Source organism: Equus asinus, chromosome 20 (genome assembly GCF_041296235.1).
Source record: "Equus asinus isolate D_3611 breed Donkey chromosome 20, EquAss-T2T_v2, whole genome shotgun sequence".
In the NCBI taxonomy this organism is placed as follows: domain Eukaryota; kingdom Metazoa; phylum Chordata; class Mammalia; order Perissodactyla; family Equidae; genus Equus; species Equus asinus.
This window is the reverse complement of record NC_091809.1, coordinates 70,991,950-71,015,929: the sequence shown is the minus strand read 5'-3', so window position 1 is coordinate 71,015,929 and position 23,980 is coordinate 70,991,950. Positions and strand designations below refer to the sequence as shown.

The window sequence follows — 23,980 nt, the reverse complement described above, 5'->3', positions numbered from 1 at the left end:
AGGGGACTTCTTACTGTTTTCAATCAGTTGACCTGACATATTTTCTGAATGGCGAAATTTGGATATTTGGCTTTATTCTTAATTATACAAGGCAATTCTTTTTCAATACAAGTGTCTTCAGAAAGACTGGCCTTCATAAGAGTGCCCAGCTAAATTTTTGTGTACAATTTGTTGTGTCCCTGTGGCCCTAGCAGTGGTTATAAAGCTTTGTGGTAATATCGAAGTCTCAACATGCGTCGATATCGAGGAAGTTTTCTCAAGCAAAAGGAGAAAAGACAAGGCAGAAACAATCACAAGACCATGCAGTTGACTTTTTCAGGGAGCATTTTGACAAATACGTTCTTTTACTTCATCATTTAATTTCTTTTACTTCATTTGTTTATTATTACTTTATTCTTTTCTATTATTTTACCTCCATTTCCTCATATGTTAAATGGTAATAACAATTGTACCTAACTCATAGAATTATTGTAAGGATTAAATAAAATAAGACCACAGTTCCTGGAACATAGTAAGTATTCAGTATTGCTATAGCAACGAGAAAACAGCACCACCACCACCAGTATTCTTATATTTAAAGAACAACTGTTTTAAAATATATAAACCAAGTCTTTAAAATGGGTTATGCCACGTTTCCAAATTAGTATAAAATCGAGTCTTAGGTTTAGATTATCTGACTCCAAACTCTGTATTCTTATGTCCTACTATATTTCGTTAAGACCATAGGACATATAGGAAATAGCCACAAAACTGCAAGTAAAGTATTCTAATAATGTGCACAAATACTGTAAGGTTTAAGGGAGAAAAGAGAGAAGAATGATCCATGTGTGCCTGATTAAGTAGTTCATGGAGGAAGTAGGACTAAACATAGCTTCAAAGATGGATAAAACGTAGCTAGGAGGAAAAGGTCATCCAAGGTCATGATGTATTTAAAAGATGGTTTCACAGGTGTATGCATATGTCCAAGCATTAGATATGTGCAGGCTTTTTATATCAATTATACCTCAATAAAGCTGTTTAAAAAGAGAATATCACAAGAGTGGCAATAAAATTTATGTGTATGCTTAGGAGTAGAACTTATGCAGGAAGATTAAAAGATGATTTCCCCTGGAGATGAGGTCTAACAAAGCTTTAATAACAACTACACACTTGATGCGTGGACATTCTATATATTTGAAACTTCAAGATTCTATTTTACAGTGCTAAAACTTTATTTTGAAAGCAACTTGGATAGAGTTATCCATGGGGAGGGAGAGATGCAATGTTTTGTTTCTAAGCAAGCAAGTAATTCCACAAATATATTTATACTACCTGGACTTTTTATACCAGCAATTATTTATTTTAAAAATTTACAATCTTGCTGTTATAAATATTGAGTAATTAAAATTGTTCATACCCTTTCAAGTTGTACAGGAATTTAATCTTCTTGCTTGCTTATTTTGTTGTTGTTGTTGTTACCTTAGCTAAGAAAACTTTTTAAAATACACAGGTAAACACGACACAGAATATGTTCATTTATATGCTTTTTTAGAATTGTGAAAAATAGAAACAGTCAAGGGCCCTAAAATCTTTAAAGTTGTAGGAAAAAAGGTAAAATATTATATAGCTACAGATAGTCACATTCATAAAGGCTATGAAAAATATGCGAAAATGTTCTCTTTGCAATGCTAAGTTAAAAAACGTGAACAGGGGCCAGCCCCGTGGCACAGCGGTTAAGCGTGCACGTTCTGCTTTGGCGGCCCGGTGTTCCCCTGTTCGGATCCCAGGTGCGGACGTGGCACCACATGGCAAGCCATGCTGTGGCAGGCATCCCACACAGAAAGTAGAGGAAGATGGGCATGGATGTGAGCTCAGGGCTAGGCTTCCTCAGCAAAAAAAGAGGAGGATTGGCAGCAGTTAGCTCAGGGCTAATCTTCCTCAAAAGAAAAAAAAAACAAAGAAAATACAAAATTACGTATAACTAGTTTTAAAACTAGTTATAATTAGTTTTTTAAATTGTGCTTAAGAAAGGTAAAACTAAAAGATATCAACATGTTGTTTTACTTCTGTTGGAATATTAATGACTTTTAAAGTTCTTTTTTCACTTTTTTATTTTCCAAATGCTAAACACCTATGTATTACTTTTGTATTTGGAAATAATATCCATGTATGTTTTTAAATATATCATTTGTGCCCTCCTGATTTTCACTTAATAAATAGCATTTAAGTTGTTTTCACCAGAATGACAGAAGGAAAATAATTCAAAATGCAAATGTAGCCTAAGAAGTTACATTTGAACCGACTAGGCCAGAAAAAAAAGATAATTATAATAACCAAATTAGTATTAACAGATGATATTTATTGACTTCCTACTGTGAATTGCACATTATAAATGTTTTATATATTTTTAAAGACTCATTTAATTTATACAACAAATATTTGATGTGGATCTACCAGTATCCTCTTTTCTATGATGGTTTCCTTATCCATAAAACTGAAATAATAATAGTACAACCTCATAATATTTATGCATTAAATGAATTAATACACGTAAAAATATTCAGAAAAGTGTCTGAACAGCTGGTGAATGCCCTGTAACTATTCTTTATCATCATCTCATCATCATCATCACCACTAGTATCATCAATCTTCTTACAACAGAAGAAGCTGAGATTTTGAGCCGTTAAATAACTTGTCCAAATTCTGGTCTATCTAAACAAAGAGTCCAAGCCCTTAAACTCAATGATAAAAACAGTAAATAAATAGTATTTCAATTAAAATAAAAATAGAATTGTTTGTAAAACTGAGTGTCCTTAAAATAAAAATTCTCTGAACATAAAGCTTTCTTTCCAATCAGTGTCCTGACACCAGGAGCTATGTGACCTTCAACAAGTTGCTTAAATTCCTAGGCCTGAGTTTCTCTTTTCTAGAATGACGACGTCGAAAAAAGAACACAAAATAACAGCAGCTAAGATTTCTTGAACTCTCATTGTGTGTTAGGTATTGTATAGATACTATACGTATCAATGATCACAATTACCCTAAGAGCCAAAAATATTGATAATGATGCCTTTTCTCAAATGATGTAATTGAGGCTTAGAAAACTTGCCTCATGTCCACAGCAAATCGTGATGGGGCTGGGATTTGAATCCAGGTCTATATGAATTCAATGTCAGAGTTCCTTCTTAATGACTACTCAGTGCTCCCACTGCTGGAACTGTCAGATTGTTTCCAGATCTGACATTTTATCCATACTTGTTCATTATTGATGGGACATGGACGTGATGTGGAAAAGGAGTTCAACTTTTCCCCCAACTTTTCCATTGCCCATCTGGCAATGAAAATTTCACTGTTTTTATTGTGGTGGAGACATCAGTAATGAAAAGCTTTTGATTAGCATCTAATTTTCAGAGTACTGTACTCAGTATTTTATAAAAGCTTGGTGCAAACATACAGATCTTGGCACACAGTGAGTGTTCATTTAATATTTAATGAATTAATATATTATGCAGCTTTAGATTTACAAAGTGCATTAACTGATTATTCAATTGACCATCATAACAAAATATTAGTACAGAGAGTGAAGATACAGCCATCTGCCATCTTGCAAATGAAGGATCTGTGTATTCAAAAAGGTTAAGTGAATTGCCCAAGGTCATCCCAAAGTGGGAAATCAAATAGGGCCTTCGGAGTAATTCCAAGGTTGGCGCTCTTACCACTGACCTCCAAACCAAAATCTCTAACTGGATCAGAAATAAAGCCTTCCATATTCAAGTTCAATCGCTTCAGCATGAGTTTCTGCTCTTTTTCAGGAATGATTAAGACTTTTTTCAGTTGCCTTTGATTAGAAATTGCATGCAGTTTCTGAAAGTCCCGTGATGGCCACTGTAGTAAACTATATACTAAAAATTTGACAGCTTATTTTTCTTCTTCATGTTTCTAAATGCTATTCTTTCTTCCTATGGATGGTTTCTCCTCAACCTCTTTGAATCTTCTAATCATATGCAATAATTTGCCATCTACCAACAGAGTGAAGGTAAAGCAAAGGCATGCAATAGACTTTGAGGCTAGGAGAGAAATTTCCTGCCAAACAAACCCCAATTACTATTCTCTACGGCCACAAAATAGCACAGCTTCCTTCAAGGAAGGTGCTTTTCAAATAAGTAAAACCAATTCAGTGCAATCATCAATCCTACTGCTTACCCAAAAGAACTCAAAACATACCGGAGAGTTTAAGACTTAGAAAAGAGTCAGGCAAGAAGGAGAAGGTTGAGAATTTCAAAAAAGAGGCAGATACCAAGAAACATCAAAATCAGACATAGGTTTGAGATTATGAATAATTTCACTCAAAGAATGTTAAATTTGTACCAAGAAAAACATAGTATGATTAAAAGGGATAAAAAGTGTTTATTTAAGTTTTCCTGGAGTTCCACATAAATAATGGGATAATTCTCAGAGTTCTAAAATTCATAAAAAGAAATGATCTCAATTTTGTGAAACAAGCTAGAGAATGTCTTAATTCCTAGTGATCATGCATTTTTTTGTTTACTATTTGAGGTTGTTTGTTACATCCATTAGTGAAGGAGATTAAAATATTACCTTTTTATTAAAAAAATACCATTGATGGCACCTAACTCAGACTTCCTATTTTGAATGGAACAATTCTTATTGACTTCATAGTAGACAGGGGGCATTGAATAGTATAAACCAACAGGAAATAACTAGGTCACCAATGCTCTACATGGCTCCCTTCAATCCCAGAAGGTTCCGCAGTAGGTAAATACAGAATCACATTGTGTTAAACAAAATGACTACACATTGACTTTTTTCTTTTCTTTCCTTTGTTAACTTCCAACAGAGCTATCCATCCCTATTCACCTTAGTCATATAATATCCTGCTTCTGGGATACAGATCACACTTTTATTATTTGGTAAGGACTGGTGAGTGGAGATTGTTTTCCTATAAAAAATAAACTCTCCATAATTTTCCAAATTATACTTCATAAAGACTTCTTTCTTTCAATCTAGTGGCTTAATACAATCATCCGTTGCCATACAAGTGTCACTTTATGAGATTCTGCTTACACAGAACCATATAGTATCTATGACGGTAAACTTTATGGTAACATGAGACCACAGCTTGGTACACATCTGAGAAAAGTCATGTGCTGGCAAATGCTTCAATCTCAGGTTTTTCATAGTGTATACACAGAGTCTAGCACATAATATATTCCCAGTAAATATTTTTAAATTAACGAATAAATTCATTTGTTGTAGCATCACATAGACCTCAAGCTGTATTAGGTATGCTTTTATATACTATATACTTGCATTGAAAATATGTTGCACTTTGTCAAAATTTACAATATATTTTGTGCAAAAATTTCTCTCAAATCATACAAAATGTTGCTATCAACTTTTAATTATTTTACAACTTCATACAACTTGGCAAAAGAAAGTACCACAAAACTCCCAAATAATTTGGATTTTTTTGCATTTTATTATTTATGTGAGCATTTACTGTTAACAAATGTATACAAATACAAATGTATATAATTAATAGTGCCAGCTTGATTCTTCAGCATATATTTTTTAATAAACCCTAGAGTTTTAACATTTTAACATTTTAACATGGAATAAACATTAATAGTTATATATATTTTTTTATTTCCTCTAAACATAAAATGAGAACTGACTATGAATGAGGGATTAGTATACTAATTTGGGAGTTGAAAGCTATCAAAGTAAGTTTGATTACAAATATCATAGCCAGATAGTTTGTTTAATTTTTTTCAGTCTTGATATAGTTTTTCTCTTTTCTCAGTTTACTTAAATAAAACATATTAATTACCGGCTTCATTCGTAATTTATTTTTTTACACGACACGTCAATATGTATTACTTAACTTTTGTATTTCTACAGCTTCTCTAAGGATAAAAATCCATCATATGGCAATGCAATAACACATTTTTCCTAAGGAATAAATAGTTTCCTACTTTCATTAGGGAGAGTCAAGGCTTGAAATCCTAACCCAAATCTGGTGAAAAGCAGACATATGACTTCTGAAAAGAAGCTATATAACAGAAGAAACATGAAGAAAGTTTGTGAAGAAATTGTCAAACATATGTATAGTTCTGTTTTTAGAGTCCTTGAGAAAAGGAACACAGACATATCCTTTTTACTCTATTTATACTCATCTCCTTTTCATTGTAGCTACATGTAGAACTGCCTTTCAAATTATATTAATGATAATAATATGCTAATAATAGCACCAAAATTTTTATTTTGATATCACTTCATAGATTATAAAAAACTTTGATGATTTCTGATAACACAGTAAATACTTGATAAATAATAGTGATTCTTGTCATTGTTATTATTTGAGCTATAACAATCTGCAGGAGAGCATCAGTTTCATCTTCAAACTAACATAGCTATTAAATATAATCTGTTTTTTCCCAAAGGTCCACATTACTTGCTTTGGTTTTATACTCAGGCCCATGGGAACCCTCAATGTGCTCCAGTTTAGCTTTTATTAACAAAGTTGCAGTTACTGACCAGCCAAGGTGCAGGAGCAGGTGCGATTTGAAATTTACAAAGAAGATATGTATCCATTGTGCTCATTTTTTTTATTACAAAAGATGTTCATACTTGTTATAAAAGTACAAATAATTCAGAAGTGCTTAAAGTACAGCATTAACTTTCTATCTTCAATCTCCTGTTTACATACACACACACACACACACACACACACAGTGAAGATAATCATGTTAACAGTCTAGCTCTGGGATTTTGCTCATTTTTCTACACCATGATGCCTCTCAGCAATTGGAGAAGAGGTTGTGAGGTCCGGTTATAATGGTGCCAAAGCACTAAGCACCATATGTTGTATTATACGATTGCAAACCTAACTTCCAAAAGGAGAATTGGTAAGAATCTAAAACTCACTTCATTTACAGGTCGCTTTCCTCACTAATTCTCCACCTCATTCAATAATCAATTTTAATGAAGCAAAGCCAAATTGAAACATTATTTATGGGAGTTTTCTTCATATTCAAGATAAGACAAGGCAAATTCTGGGCGGCTAATTTAGAAGATACTTATTGCGTGCTTGGGCCAAACTTGACACTAAGTGATTTATAGTTATCCACTTTTCACAACACTCTTATGGGACAGGTATTATTTTTTTAGTTTGATAATGAGGAAACTAAACTAAGCGACTTGTCCAAAGTCCCTCCAGTAGCAAGAATATTAATCAGGATTTTCACTCAAGCCTGCCTGCGTTTCACGCTACTACTTAAATACATTGATTCCAAAAGGTCAGGAAATTTCAATTCGTGAGATGTCTTTGCAACAAACTTTGTGAATTTAAGGTCATGCCTCCCCTGCAGCTCATCCATTTCGTAGAACCACTTTTACTTCTAAAAGTGCTGTCTCCTATCTTACCTCACTTTATTTTATTAATGGTATTTGGCCTGATCTTCACATTCTCAGAAGACTTCAGATTTAGACTTGACTGTATATCAAATGAGATTGTACATACAATTATTGGGAAACTCAGAGAAAACTGAAATAAAACTTGTGCCTTATAGCACACTACATTATACTTTATTTGTTCTGTGTGTGTTGTGTTGAGGGGAAGTCAGACATTTTAATTTGTTGTATGTAAACTTTTTTGCCAGTCTTCCTCTTTTGGCTTGAGGAAGATTAGCCCTGAGCTAACATCTGTGCTAATCTTCCTCTATTTTGTATGTGGGACGCTGCCATGGCAAGGCTGATGATCTATGGTGTACGTCCATGCCCAGGAACTGAACCTGGGCTGCTGAAACAGAGCATGCTGAAGTTAACCACTAGGCCAGGGGGCCGGCCCCTGTTCTATGTAAACTTGTAATACCAAAATCGTAATTAATATCTTTTGCCATTTATTTTTTAACACACTGTATTGGGATATTCAAAAAATAAAATGTTCTCAGGCTTGTCTTGATTTCTGATAAGAACCAGGACTCGGAACTTGCCTCTAACATCCTAGTTTAGTGTCTTTGCCATTGTCCCATTGATGCTTATGCCATTTATCAACAACATATTAATTATTTATATTTTGTTCAAAGTTTCTACCATTTCCTTCCATGGGTGCCTTGGAATTCTTGCTCATTTTCAATAATAAAACTTAAAACCCACCCATCCAAGAGAGACAAACCAAATAACATTGTCACAGAAGAATAAACCTGTGTATGTGAATTTATTAACAATGTTAAAGAGAAAAGTGGAGTAAGTTGCTTTTAAGCTTTTAGCTGTAATATCTAGTAAGAAATACATTTTAAATGGTAACCCACAGTACACATATGGCGGTATGCAACAAAAATTAAAATTGACAAAATATATATTCTTACTATCATGTAATAAACTCTGGCATTTATTTTCTACTCTATCCTGTTTTATTTTACTCTATATTACCTTCTGGATCAACCCACTAAATTGGTTTTACAAATAACTCATGAGCTGTGATGTACTTTTTGAGAAAACACTGACTAGACGGTCTCTTTCTTTTGAAAGACTTTGTGTATATGTGGAAATTGATGTATAAAACACACCACTGGGACATGATCTCTTGTTTCAATGTCCCCTAAAATGAACACATCTGACTATCATACCTCTTGCCAAAAAGTCTCCTCGGTCCAACATTTGGCTAAATTGAGAAGTCTTTCTGGAGTATTTGCAAATGTGCCAGAAGGAGATTTCATAACTCCTAGTCCTGATGATCCAAAGAAATCTTTCATACATAAGGCTACATCATTTAACAACATGTCCTCCTGCTCTGAAAAAATGCATACCCATACTGCTTCCTTCCATAATTGGCATCTGAAGGATGGATTGTGGAGTCTGCAATGGAGATGTAAATAGAAACAACCAGGTACAGTCTGTACTTAGCATCGGACTCACAAAAAGGTCTTCTGTGGGGTCAACTTGTTGCCACAGGCCTCCTCCTTAATTTAGTTTCTTTTTACTGTAATTAATTCCTTTCATGGGAACAAAGAAAGGTGCTCTTTCAAAACTAGATAAAAAGATACACAAAATATGCTCAAAAGATTTTCTCAGTGGAGAAACAAATGTGTTTTCTTGTTTCCTCGGGAGGGAAAAAGAATCAGTGGATGTGCATTCCACTTTTTCTTTTTCTTTTTTTAACTTCCAACAGAGCTGCCCATCCCTGTTCACCTTAGTCATATAATATCCTGCTTCTGGGATCACAGATCACACTTTTATTATTTGGTAAGGACAGGTAAGCAGAGATTGTTTTCTTATAAAAAATAAACTCTCCATAATTTTCCAAGTTATACATAATAAAGACTTCTTTCTTTCAATCTAATTGCTTACTACAACTTGCCATACAGGTGTCACTTTACGAGTTTCTGCTTACACAGAACCATATTCTTTCTATGATGGTAAACTTTATGGTAACATGAGACCATGGCTTGATATACATCTGAGAAAAGTCATGTGCTGGCAAGTGCTTCATTCTCAGGTTTTTAATAGTGTATACAAAGAGAAAAGAAGCTATCCCAACATACAGGGAAGAGGTTTGGACTCATTTAAAAAGAGTTGGCCTTGGGACCAAATTCTTGCTCTGCCACTATCTAGTTGCAGTATTATGGGGGAAATTCTTTCTCTTTCCATACCTTTTCTCTAACCTATAAAATGATTACTTTATCATTCAGTTATAGAATTCATTTATGGAATAAATGAATCAACTAACAAATTAATGGAATGTTATACTATATATGACCACGTTTTAACTCACAGAATAATAAAATCTCAATTAAATGACATTTGATCATCAACATCGGGAGTTATCAAGAAGGACAAATAGTCCCTCTCTCTCTTTCTTCCAACTGAGGTTTAAGTTCATTTTTCCACAGCCCCTCTATTATCCATTCCAGGAATTAGAGAGAACTAACTCACTACCTCCCAATAGAGGCAATTCCTTCAGTGAATGGTTCTGTTAATAAATAAAAATATCCCTTTTAAAATTGAACCATAATTTATTACTCTAGTATTTCAGTAATTAGCTCTCTTTGTAATGCTCCTGGCCGTCTAGAGTGAGTACAGCTCCTCTCCACCTGAATTTTCCAAATACCTAAAGGTAGCAGTCAAGTCCCTGCCATGTCTTGTCTTCTCTCTGCTAAATTTATTCTCTGAAGACATAGTTTCAAGCTCATAACCATTTTGGCCACTCTGCTTTAAGCAGGTCATACTTGGTTGCACTTATTTTAAGTATGATGCCAAACATTTAATCCAGCCCAGGTGTGGTCTGTGGAATCATGAGAGAGCAGGTAACAGAACGTTAGTCTTGGAAGGGCTCTCCAGGACCATCTTTTCTAGCCCCTCTCATATCACAAATGAAGGAAGGAGTTGAAATGGCTTTCTCAGAGTCACATAGCAAAAATTCCTAGCTCCGATGTCAGTGATATTTCTTCTAGTAAAACTAGTCCTTTTAATTTTGCTTTTTCCACCTGCAAGATATCATGAGTGTAATCTTCATCTTTCATATATTCACTTTCAAATTAATAGGATAATGAGAAGGTTATTATTCATCACCAGACTTACTGAACAGCCTAGAAAATATAAAAAATCCAATAACTAAAGAAGAGATGATGAAAATATGGTAAATAAGAAAGAGAGACAGAAACAGAGACAGGGAGAGAGAAAATAAAGGAAGGAAATAGATCCTCTTTTTAGACTTTTGTGGCTCTCTATCCCTGTTCTTTCTTAGGTGCTTGCTTCATGTGTGTTGGGTAGGGTTTGCTGTGCAGAAATTGTTTTGCATTGGAACAAAAACACCTCACATCATGCCCTGCCATTCCACCGTTGTCCTCACTCAGCAGCAACCTCTGTTACTCATGGCTAAACTTTACAAACCTAGAAGCTAATAAGGTTCTAATGACTGAGGAACTGATTCACAAGATCAGCTCTTTAATAAATAGAATGAATGAACATTCTGAATATTCCAATCTAGTGCTCAGACAATCATGTTATCTCTGTGAGATCTGGAATAAGGGAGATCAAGAGAAAACACACAATTTGTGTAGCTCCCATCCATAAAACAGATAAATACTAATTACTTAGGCATACACCCCCCCAAGATTATCTTTATGTTAAAGAAAGCATCTGTGGAACTGGAGTGTCCACATTTGCACATTATCCCAGGTATTTATCTGTGTGTGTTGGGGTAGAAGTACAGTGACATCCTCTGAGAACAAAGTTTCTTCTAACTTAGTCATCCTGGGTATGGAGTGTTTGAGGGAAAATTCTGGTATTTTCAGCAGTGAATGGACAGTAATAGTGCCTGAGACTATGAAAACAGGGATGTTCTCTCAGTCATGAGTCTTTTACAGGTGAGTCAGAAGCCAAACCAGAACTTGTAGAAAAAAACAAAGAAGCCTGAAAATAGGGAAGACCTTTCACAGGCCACAGCTACATATGTCAATGGATCCTATTTTTTTTTTTTTTCGCTGAAAGAGGCAATAATAGCTCCTTAGAGGCTATTGGCTGAGAGAAATAGGCTATTCGCTCTGGAAGGGAAGATGAGAGAGAACTCCCCTCTCAACACACTTCCCAGAGCTAGCTTATTTCTTTCACTACTAAAAATGAAGGTCCTGACAGTGATATATGAATATGAAGAATTGCTTCTTTACTATTAAAGTTGCCACTGCATTTTCCCAGATTATGGATTCATAATCTAATCTAATTTAGTGAAGAATCCACCTAACAGTCCCTGCCTCTTCTGGTTTTCATGTATTGTTACGTCAATGGTAACCAATGTAGTTATCCAATCAATTCATAATCACAAGGATTTCTGAGGGTCTAATGTTTTCACAATTTTTGTGAAGCAGAAGGAAATCTTTCAAAGTCTCTGCACACTTTCAATATAGTCCAGGCAAAGAAGCACTTCAACTAATTTACAAGTCAAGAGCAGAGGGGTCATGCTATTTCCCAAAGCTAATTTTTATATGAATGAATTCATTTGTGGTCCTTGATACTATTTCAGATAGGCATTAAAACTTTCAGCAGGTTGGCATCATTGAATTGAAGGGGAAAGGAAGAAAGCAATGAAATGGAGAAATAATACAATGGCAAAAAAGAACTTCAGTAATTATCCCCAACAATGAAGTGGAAGCAAAATTCTGGACAGGAATCTTGAGTTCCAAGACCCAAATCTGTAACCAATTATGTACAAGTAAGGCCAAATTACTTGCCCTTACTATCTCTGTTTCCTCAACCGTGAGATAAAGGAATTAGATTAGATGCTCATCTAAGACCCTTCTGTTGTTAACATTCTACAAAGTTTGTGTGTCTGAATTACTATTATGATCATCTCAAATTTTGTCTCAACTCTCAACACTCTTCAACCCCTGGAGAAACAAAATGAAATCCCTTTAAAAAGTACTCAGTAAGGCTGATAGTGACATTTCTCGTGTTTCCAAACTGAATTGTTATCTCAATACAATCACAACTAGTAGAAAAGGTGTTTGGGAAAAGTGTGCTCCTACTTTTTAGAAGTTAAACTAAGCACATAGACTATGAATCACATCGAAGTTCTTTCAACCAAAGCTTGATTGTTACCACATTTTTAAATAACTGATGGAAAACCATAACATAACCTGAAAGCAGTGCAACACTGCAATATGTAGGTTAGCCTGAAGACAATGTTTTCAATGATGTCACATTACCGGTACAATTTATTGGTGCATTTTTCTCCCAGAGCATCACTGACATGTTTTTTGGCTAGAACAAATTAGCATTCCTATATCATTAGATGGAAATAATAAATTCAAGAACCAGTGCAAACAAAAAAGGGAGTGGAGTGTGAATAGCATTTTACAATTAATCAAGGGAGGTATTTTGGCACCTCATTTTCATCAAGAAGCAAAACTGCGAAAAATTACAAGTTCCAGCTATTATCCACATATTATATATTCATAAATAGTGAGCTAGGCGGTATTCTAACACAAATTCATCCATTCAGCAAATAGTCTTTGAGCGCCTATCATGTGCTAGGCCCTCTGATTGGCCCTGGGGGCATACACTGGAGTTTCAGCTAAAGTCAGCAAAAATGGTGAAATATGAAAATCCTATAAGTCAGTAATAAAGTGCAATATACATGGTTTTGTGTATAAAATATAATCTGAATGACTTTTCTCAAGGAAATTGAGCTAGGTCAAGGGGAAGCAAGTAATAATGGAATATATGCAAGTGTCTGATGAATTAAAGCATTCAGGCTTTAAGGAAATTATCAAATCTGTAGCTACAGGAGTATGGCTGAAGCTGTTCAAATTTTCCTTCTTGCCCACAGCACTTATTTCATATTTATGAATAATACATTATGTTTTGTTTCACATTTAAATCTCAAGAATATTAATTAAGGTTAATAAATTTATTTTGTTTTGATCTTGAAGTTTAAACATTGTAGTAGTGTCCAATTTGGAAGGGAGGGTTAGAGTTTAAAGTCATTGGGATGAGTATGCTTATGTTGGACACTGTCTTGAAGGTACTTATTATTGCTCATAAATTTATGGTTAGCTGGGTAATGTTTAAGGTTTCAGCTGAGCTCTACATGTGATTGCAATGAACTGTCAGTCAGAAAGGCAATTCTGTTGATCTTCACTGGGTGCTCTCAAATAGTTGAGGTCAAGTGCTCTAAGATGGCCTCATCTGGAAAACCTGAGTGCTCTCATCACACAGTGATGACAGGGTTCTGAGACAGACAGACTAAGTCCTCACTTCCACCAAAGTGTATTGACCAAAGCAGCCACGAGACTAGTGCTGCATGAGAGTGGAAGGGAACTAACAAGTTGCAAAGCAAAGGAAATCATCAAAGCAATAGATCTGCCACTCCTCTAAACAGTCAAGCACCAGTGATCCTGTGCCATAATGGGCACACATACCAACGCTGCAAAAATACTGAGGCAGGGGCTGGCCCCTTGGCTGAGTGGTTAAGTTCATGTGCTCCGCTGCAGGTGGCCCAGTGTTTCGTCGGTTCAAATCCTGGGCGTGGACATGGCACTGCTCATCAAACCACGCTAAGGCAGCATCCCACATGCCACAACTAGAAGGACCCACAACGAAGAATATACAACTGTGTACCGGGGGGGTTTGGGGAGAAAAAGGAAAAAAATAAAATCTTTAAAAAAAAAATACTGAGGCAAAGGACCCCTTAAATTTTCTTAGAGCAGAGAGAGTGCCAACTGGAATGATTGCTTTAAAAGGAGTGAAATTGTTTCTTCTGAGTCATTACATGTTTCTTTCCTACATATAGTTGAAGAACTGGTGTGGTCTGCCATTAAACAAAAATCCTTTCTTTTTTTCTTATTTCGTTTTTATACTATTAATCTCTTTGCTTAGAAGGCCTAGGCACAATTTCTGCATAATACAACAAGCCACAGTAAATACACAGTCCTGTAATCTATGAAACCATAAATCAAGGAAATAGCAAGTATAAGAGATTAACACTGAAGCTGAAACCCAAGTCTGCTTGTGCTTTCCTCTGAAATTGTGTAACAGCATACACTTTCTCAAAGAAAGATCTCATGACAGCTGCCAAGAGGACTGAGTGATGTAGTCCTGTCATGTTTAAATATAAAATAAATGGGCAATTTGGGAAGGATAAAGCTTTTAATGGAAAATAGGACAACATTTTTTCATGGACATCAACATCTCATGTGAGAGCATTTGGAAATTTCCATACCCTTCAAAAAAGAGGAATATCAACTGAGCAAAGGAGGATAATTATAAGGACATGAGAACAAGTTTGGATACTGGGGCTGAGTGATGGAAGGCTAGAGAAAATTACCCCAACCTAGCCAGAGAAAGAGGCTGAAGTAAGAACTGGCATTGTCATTTTTCTGGAAAATCCCACAAGGGCTTTCTGAAGGGCCAGGCAACAGAAAACTAGGCATCATCCTGGGGAGCTTCCACAGTACCAAACAGAGCTGTATCTCATTACACTCCAGCACTTTTCTCATCCTGGAGGTGAGTTTGACCTCTTGAAACTTCCTACCACACCACTCTTATACTGATAAATTGTAAGATGTAACACCATATAACTTCGTTATCCACATAATTGCTTGGGATCAAAGCAGTATAAATGCTTCTTGACGAAACCACATAAAATGATAAGCCAAAGAATATTTCTCCCAATCTTTGAATCTTTATATTCAAACTTTGTCCTCTCCTGAATCCTGGTGGTATTATCCAAATATTTTACCAGTGTTAGTTGGCAAGAAAATTTACTGGCTGGTTTTTGGCAAAATAATTAAATTTGCTTGAATTTGGCAATGGAATTTTAACTGGCTTATTTTTTACCCACAAACAGAATGTCTGTTGTTGTTGTTGTTGTTTTCGGTGAGGAAGATTGGCCCTCAGCTAATATCTGTTGCCAGTCTTCCTCTTTTTCTTTTTCCCAAAGCCCCCGTACATAGTGATACATCCTAGTTGTAAGTCATTCTAGATCTTCTATGTGGAATGCTGCCACAGCATGGTTTGGTGAGTGGTGTGTAGATCCATGCCCAGGATCAGAACTGGCAAACCCTGGACCACCGAAGCGGAGCACGTGAACTTACTGGCCCCTACAATTTTTTGTTTAATTGTTACATTGCAATATGTAGTTTATGCTTGTAATACACAACTTAAAATGTTTGTATGTAAAAGTTATACATGAAAAGTAAGTCTCTTCCTTTCCACCATATCCCCTATCTACTTAGATATCCTCCCCAGAGGCACAACTGTTATCAGTTTTGCTCTTCTCTGAGAGCAATTCTATATCAATCAAGTGGTTTATATAAACCCCATTTTACACACATACACAGAACTGCACCTTGCTTTTTTCACTTAAAATGATCTTGGAGATAATTATTATCTGACCTATAGAATGCCTCATTCATTTTAATAGCTATGTAATAAAACATTGTATCATAATTTATTTTATTAGATCACTATTGGTATACATTTAGGTTAAAAAAAAAACCAGTTTAAATTAGTTATAGCCAGTAGTCATGACAATGAGTTTCTCCTAGAACATAATCTTGGATGAGCATCTCCTACACAGTGACCAAGCCCTACTCTTCTGAATAGAGAGGAAAGTCCCTAATGAAATTCATGATTTATTTGAGGCAAACCAAAACATAACTTTATCCTTGGCATTTTACAAACTTATTTTTTACTTTATCATCTTCTCATATTTCCCATGCCCTTTACTGGAAATCCATACCTTCTTAATTTCCACAAATTGTCAGTATTCTTCCTGTTAAAACTCAACTGTGAAATTCCATTTCCTTCTCCAAGATTTCCACCATGGCCTCCTTCACCAGAGAGCAGGACTTGATTTTGTTCTCCCTCGATTTACTTTAGAGACATATTTGTAACTTTGTGTCATCTTGAATTAATGGTTATATAAGTATTAATGCATGCCTCATCTCCTTTGCCACATTGCATACCCACTGAGGGTAGTGATGTATAAAACATAGGGCTGTCCTTCATAGGACTATCAGAGGGCCTTGCATATATTTGTGTGTAAGAAATATGCGTTGCTTAATTATATTCTTGGCGTGTGTTTCTAATGGATTATGTTTAATCATAATGGGACAATAAGCTAGAAGTCAGTAGCTATGAGCCCTACTCCTGGCTCTGAAATTGCTATTAGGTATACATTGGATGAATTATTTAAACTCTTAAAGATTTTGTATTTTAAAATGGAAACAAAATATCTGGATTGTCTGTATCACTGGCTTGCTAAGGGAATCAAATGAAATAGTGGTTTTATAAAAAAAATCTCAGCATTAGAAAAAAATTCAAAGGTCTCCTAATCCAGCCACCTAGCCACTGCTCAAAATCTTTATATATCAACATCTCTGCAAGTAAACTATAAACTGATACGTGAAAATTTCCAGAGGCATAGAAATCTCAATCCAATATAGAAGCCCATTTTATATTTGTACTGCTCTGAATATTAATAAAAGTGGCCATGCAGTAAAATTCATATTATTCCACGTAATAATGACAAGTTTGCTATATCTAATTGGTGATTCATCACCAACCTCTGAAGTAGACTTACTCTAGTCATTTCATTAATTTCCCAATAACTCAACTTCACATTTTACAGGACTGGATTGTTGGGACCACAGTGACAGTATTATTGCAGAATTTTTAAATCTCAACTAATCCTCACAATGATTCAACGAGCTACAAAAAATATTTTGTACCTTCTGTGGTATTCTATAGTGCTTAGTATATGTGGTATGTTGTCCTAGAAAGAGTGTGCATAACGAGTGAGTCTCACCAATTGGGTCACTTAACCTCTGTACGTCAAACTGAAGCCATCCCAAATAGCCTTGGTCGAGAACTAATAAATGATATATACAAAAGCATTTTAAAAGTGCCATAAACCATAAAAAAGAGCTAATATTATCATTAATTGTTATAAAACCTGTCCTGATTTCCTTCCTCACTATGCTTTGAGCATAAAGAAGCAATAAGTTTTAAAGCAGTCTTGAATTATTAAAATGTATATGTCCTGAGTACGTTTCACACAAGGGTAAAATTAATTCATACATATCTCCATTTCAGATTTAACTATACTCTCTATTGAAAAATAGCTGTAAGACAAAACCATTTGATAATCTTCTATCACAGCATACCTAGGCCAGACTGGCTGCCTTCAGTCCCTGTGTGCATTTATGTGTACTTCTCTTTAACTATCAGAAACAATAGGTAGTTGGAGCAACCTTAAATAAATGTTAAAAATGTCAGGTGTTCAATGAAGATCTAGAAAACTTGAAAATCTCTAGCATCACTATAGCAGAAGTAAAAACAATGTAGTACATAATCCAAAGAAAATTTCCATTTTGCCAAACAATGGCCACATAAGCACCCATATTGGCTTAAATCTTTGTCTCTCTAGACATGTTCCACCCAGTGCCTTCTTATGCTACTAGTATAACTGAGCAACTCAAAAGATCTCAAATAATTAGAAATAGTTTAACCTTCTAAAACCTGAAGTTTTAACTGACAATCTTTTGAGTGCATAGTATCACATACTTAATGGATGTAAAGGAAACTTACCTTCTGTGTGCACAGCTGACACATAGGTCCAGTTGTATCGCTTCACTATGTCCACCATGGCCCGTGCCTGTTGGGCATCTGAAGGCACAACCCTCATGAAGTACTTAAACAGAGTCTTGTCACTCAGATCCATGCTTGTTGCCGAGTAAGCAATCTGAGGTATGTTGAAAAGCTGGAGCAAGTTCTGGACCTGAATGGCCACAGAACTAGAGCCAGGCCCAATGACCCCTACTATGGGCTTCTTGGAGCGGAAGGAGGAGGAAGAGCCATCCACACAGCGCACCAAACCTTCTTCTTCTTCTGAAGAAATGAGGGAGTCCCTTATGAACTCAATGCTCTGCTCTAGGGCCACGGCCGAATGCCAGCAGGAATCCCTTATCTCACAGCCCAGTGTGATGTTGGGTAGAAGCGTGGGGTCTGAGTTGATTCTCTCCAGGGTGTGCAGCATGGCCTCCACTCTCTGAATGCCATACTGTTCACGAACTGCCCCACACTTCCTTTCATGAACTTTGTCCACGGTGGGCTGATGGTGGACAGAAAAGAGAGCTCCAATAATGATGTCACCTGGCATGTGAGCCACCACCCTCCTCTCACTGGACTGTGCACTCCCACGGACATCTTCTTTCAAAAGCAGGACTGACAGGATCAACAGAAGGACCATTTTAGGAAAGGAGTTCAAGCTAATAAAGATAGCATGGTGGGGAAAATTTAGGAGAGTTCTGATAGATAGGCTCAAACAATGTCTTAAGTTGAGTGGCAAACCAAGGAATTAGCCAGTAATTTAGATGTGCTTTCTAAAGGACCACCATGTCCCCAGGTACCATTTAGTTGGATGCATCCATGTGATCATGATCTTCAAAATCTGGAAAAAAAATAGAATGGGTATTTAACAACATAAGTGCAACTAATTTGGGAAGCTCTCATGGTCTATTGCTGGTAAAGAAAAAGAGGGCTTTGAGGACGCAGGTTATCTACCTACAAAAAATATTCAAAAATCTTTCTGACTCTCCTTGGTGATGTTGTGATTTGCTGAAGCAGCTAATATACCTTCTTGATCCTACTTTGCTTAGAGTAATATTTTTTCATTTGTTCATCTGGAGTACACAAAATCGAATCTTACGTGTGGCAGGCCACACTATACTGTCATACGGAGGTGAGAGAAAGTATGCTGAAAGCAAAACTATGCGATGAAAAGAAAACTTTAGGGAGTATGCACCTCAAAATATTAATCATTGGTGATCTCTTGATTATGATATTTTTTGTTTTAAAAATGCTTTCTGTTTCTTTCCAAATTTTTAGCATTGAGCTTTCATTAATTACGCAATTACAAAAAGCCTAAAACAAAAGCCTACATACTCCCCTTAAATGTAATGTAAAACAAGTTGAATAATCTCCGCAATAAATATTATGTCTAATTTCCATATGAGACGGAACAAAGATAAATGAGGCCAGGTGGGTAGCTCCAAGTTAAATGAACTGTAGGAGAGAAGGAAGAGGATTGAGAGATTACAAAGTAAAATGCCCTCCAAATACATAGGCATAGCAAAATGAGCACCAATTTTTGGAGAAAAGAATATTCAGGTTCAAATTCCAGTTCTGCTATTAAGAAGTATTAGTAAGTTGTTTAATGTCTCAGTACCAGAATTTCGACATTTGAAAAGAGGGGATAATATGTACTAGACTGCCTTATGGGAACCAACATAAGATATCAGCTATGCAAATGTTTTGTATATTGAACAGGGCTGTATACATTCAAGATATGATCTTTTCTGTTATTCAGTTTCCAAGGGCATTCTGTGGCTAGGTGGTGAGGACAGAAAATTCTCTGGCAACTGACTTGGTCTCCAGAGTCTTCAAAGTAATTACAGAGTCTTGTAAGAAAATTCACAGTTATCAGTCGTCTATCCCTGATCCAGGAAAAATTTCCACATTATGAAGACTCAAAAGGCTGGGAGGATGCATATTGGGAACTACCCTTCCAAGTCACTAGAGCTATGAACATCGTCATCTATTTCAGTTTAAACTCCTGGGAAGAAGGAAATTTTGTCCCAAGTTGCCTACAGCAAATTCTAGGATGATTTGTAAAAGGGAACTGGCAGATTAGTGATTTGGATTATTTAAAGGATTGTATAAGAGACTTATTTTGTATGTCATCATCTCTGCCAGCCAAGGATCTCAAATTGTTTTAAAGTGACTAACTCCCTAAGCACCACCTTTCAAAGATAGGTGATGTTTCTTGAGGAATTTATGCAATGACGATGCTTCTTCAAGAATACTAATGGCTTTTAAAACTCATCAGATCTGCAGAAATTCTAGTCCAGACACAAAACGAATATAAGCTGAATCACATTTCTAATCACTCTCACCCTCATTTTCGCCATTTCCTTCTACTGTTTCCTATGGCAACAGAGCAAGGCTGCCTCTGTATAGTGCCAAACACTAAAATACAACACCTCACAAATAACTAGATCTTCCAGAATAACTAGGTGTTTGGCAATATTTAGGGGAAAGCATCAGTTTTGGTATGGAATTTGGCATTGCAGACAAGGGGAAAAGGAACAAAGACTGATACTAATTTTCTCATTGGGAAATTATCTGAATATTCCCAAGCTTTCCCTTCACTTTGCTTAGACCAAAGACCTGGGGACCCATGCTTATTCTCATGATCATGTGAATTCTACTGCAGACAAAAAGAAAAATCTGAAGTAAAAGGAATCACAATTTCTCATTAAAGCTAGAATGTTAGTGAGCAAACTCAGTAACAAAACTGGACTCATTTTTATTATATAAGAACACCAAAGTGATATGAGAGACTAGAAGTTACTCACCAAACTGGTAAAACTAAAATATCAACCTCATGCATTTTATTAGTTGAGTTATTTTCAGCAAGCCCTATACACTGAGACATAGTATATATATAGTACTGAAAGATTTTATTCCTATTACAGGTTAAATTTATTATTTAACTCATTCAACAAATATCTATTAACTATTGAGTGGAAAGACTGATGTAACAAAGAAATGCAATGATGTATATGGATAGTTACTATCATTACCTTTCATTGAGCACCCATCATTCACCAGGCATTTATTCATTAACTCATTTAACAAATATTTGTGGTGGCCTATGCTATGACTCTCTCCTGTGAATTAAATATTCAAGAGTGAAAAGGGTATACATGCTTCCTAAATTGATGGGGTTTGTTGATCAGTATTCTAAAAGGTGACTTTAACTGGAATTTGATGAATGCAAAGAACAATAAAATGAAGAATGAAAAGAAACCCGTCATGTGAAAAGTGTGACTAGAGTATAAAAAATGGGAGGAATAGTAGTACGAAATGAAGTTGAAAAGAATAATAAAGGGCCAGACCACATAAGATCTTGTAGGTTCTTGAAAGAAATTTGGATGCTAAGTGCAACAGAAAGTCATTGAGGAGAGGAACACAAATGATTGGCACAATCCAATCTTAGAAAAGATTGTTCTAGCTGCCCATTGTGCTGATTAATGGACTAGAGAAATCCGACTGGAAGACACTTATAATAATCTAGGTAAGGAATGATAGTGGCTTGGCTATGATTGGTGACAGCAGATATTAAGAGAAGCAGACACAATCAGACATATTTTGCAAGTAGAATCAACTGGACTTGCTGATGGACTGGATGTCGGTAGTAACGTAGACAGGAATCTGGGTCTACTCCCAGTTTTCAAGTCTAAAAAACTAGTGTATTTTGGTACCATTAAAATAGATTGGATAGACTGGTACAATAACAGATGAGGAGCAGAGGAAAACAATGATTTGCTTTTGAATGTGTTAAATTTGAGATGCTTTTGAAGCATCCAGATACAGAAGTCAAAGAGGAAGGTGGATATGTAAGGCTGGACCTAGAGGAGCATTGTGGGTTAGAGATGTAAATTGAGGGTCACCAATATATAAAATCTTTGGAATGAATACAATCACCTAGACAGTAAGTATAAATAAAGAAAAGGTGGAGCTGAGAAGTAAGCCCAACAGAGAGGTCAGGTTGTGGAAAAGCCAGCTAAGGAAACGGAGGCAAGTGGAAAGTAAGGAGAGAAAGTAAGGACATGTGATGTCAGAGAAGCCAAAAGAGAATGTCCTAGGCACTTTATATTGACAGACATACACAAGGCTTTCATGTTGCAGAGAATAAATACATTCCATTCCCCCAGAAGATATATTCTATTTGCATTTTGTGTCTGTGTGTGGGTATGTCTCTGTGGGGAAGGCATGTGTTTGTCAATAATCCTTACAACAATCCTGAGATGTAGGTATAATTTTTACTCTCTATTTTACAAATTATGTAATGTGTTTTGATAAGTTAAAAACTAGCTAATCGCTTAGGAAGTGATGGAGTTAGAATGCATGTCTACACTTAGCAACTCCATAACATACCCTTTTCTTTATTCTTTACTGCCTCACCACCCATTCCTGCAAAAGAGGTATTTCTAAAGTCCAGGGAAAATGAGAAGGGCCACCCAAACACAGTTTGAACTTCCCAGAGATATAGAATCTTACAGGAGTTTCCTTGCAAACTAGAGGGTGAAGAATATTCCAGAAAAAGATATAATTCAGTACCTAGAAGGTAGAAATGTGTATGATTACCTAGTATAAGTGTATTTATAATACCCTTGGATTCCCCACTAGATTATAGCCCACCAGATTATAAAGCAATAACTTCTTCATAATCTGCCTTGGATACATACAATGACTATATTTTATTGATATTAGCTATGAAGCTAAGATACCTGAAAACTATAAGGTTAAATAAGAAGTTATCCCACTGCTCCCCAAATATGAGAACTTAGTATAGTATAAATTCCAAATAGACCAGTAGGATATACACCAGCTCCATGAGCATCAGACATCAATTTTCTGATACTTATTAGTGATCTGTCCACTAAACGTTTATTGAATAACTATTCCGTAGTAACCACTCTTCTAGGACTTGAAGAGTAAGTTACAAAGGAGACATACATTCACATCCTCATAGAGCCTATAATCTAAGTGGGTTTGTCAGACAATTAATGAGATAAGGAAGTAAAATATTGTATGTTACACAGTAATAAGGGTTAGAGAGAAAAATAAGGCAGAGAAGGAAGATAGAAAGCCTCAGAGATCTGGGAAATTTTTAATTATGTAGCTAAAGAAGTATAAATTGTAAAAGTGAAATTTAAGAAAATTCCAAAATAAGTAAAGGAATCAATTGTGCAAATATCTAGGGAAAGAACATTCCAGGTAAGGGTAAAGTCAAATGCAAAATCTCTGAGGCAGATTTATGCTTAGCGTGTTAAGGAACAGCAAGGAAGCCAGTGTGACTACACTGAAGTAAAAATAGGGAGAGAGGAAGAAGTGAGGCTTAAGAGCTATTATGATAATGTAGCGTCATTTTGGACCTTAAAAGACTTTGGCTTTAACATTGTGTGAGAATGATTTTATGGAAGAGTTTTCAATACAGGAGGGACATACGTTGACCAACATTTTAACAAGAACAAAGGCACAAAGGCAGAACCGAGAGAGCAAGTAGGAAACTATTGTAATAATTCGCATTGGAGAAATGACAGTGGCTTGGATCAAGGAGATGGTAGTATAGGTGGTGAGAACTGTTGGATTCTGAATGTATCTTGAAGAGACAGTGAAGAGTTTGCTGTCAGATCTGACTTGGGATGTGAAGAAAAGAGAGGAATCAATGAGGACACAAAGGTTTTCAGCCTGAGTAAATAAAATGTAATGTCACACTGACTGACGTGGAGAAAACTGTGAAGGAGCAGATTTGGGTGGAGAAAACAGAAATTCAGTTTTGAAATATCAATTTTTAGACACTTAATAGAAATTCAAGATGAGATACTGAATAAGCAGTTGGATGTAAGAG

The 23,980-nt window shown here is 35.8% G+C and overlaps 1 protein-coding gene across 4 annotated transcripts in view; it reads right to left on the bottom strand.

Moving 5' to 3' along the window:
• The window catches only part of GRM5 (glutamate metabotropic receptor 5), a 468,644-nt gene that overhangs the window by 433,467 nt on the left and 11,197 nt on the right, over positions 1–23,980 (bottom strand). For all 4 annotated transcript variants that reach the window (XM_044752744.2, XM_070490466.1, XM_044752743.2 and 1 more), the window contains exon 2: positions 18,091–18,952. In XM_044752744.2, coding sequence (XP_044608679.1) covers positions 18,091–18,751 — 661 coding nt within the window. In that variant the 5' untranslated portion in view covers positions 18,752–18,952. The remainder of the gene's footprint in view (positions 1–18,090; positions 18,953–23,980) is intronic.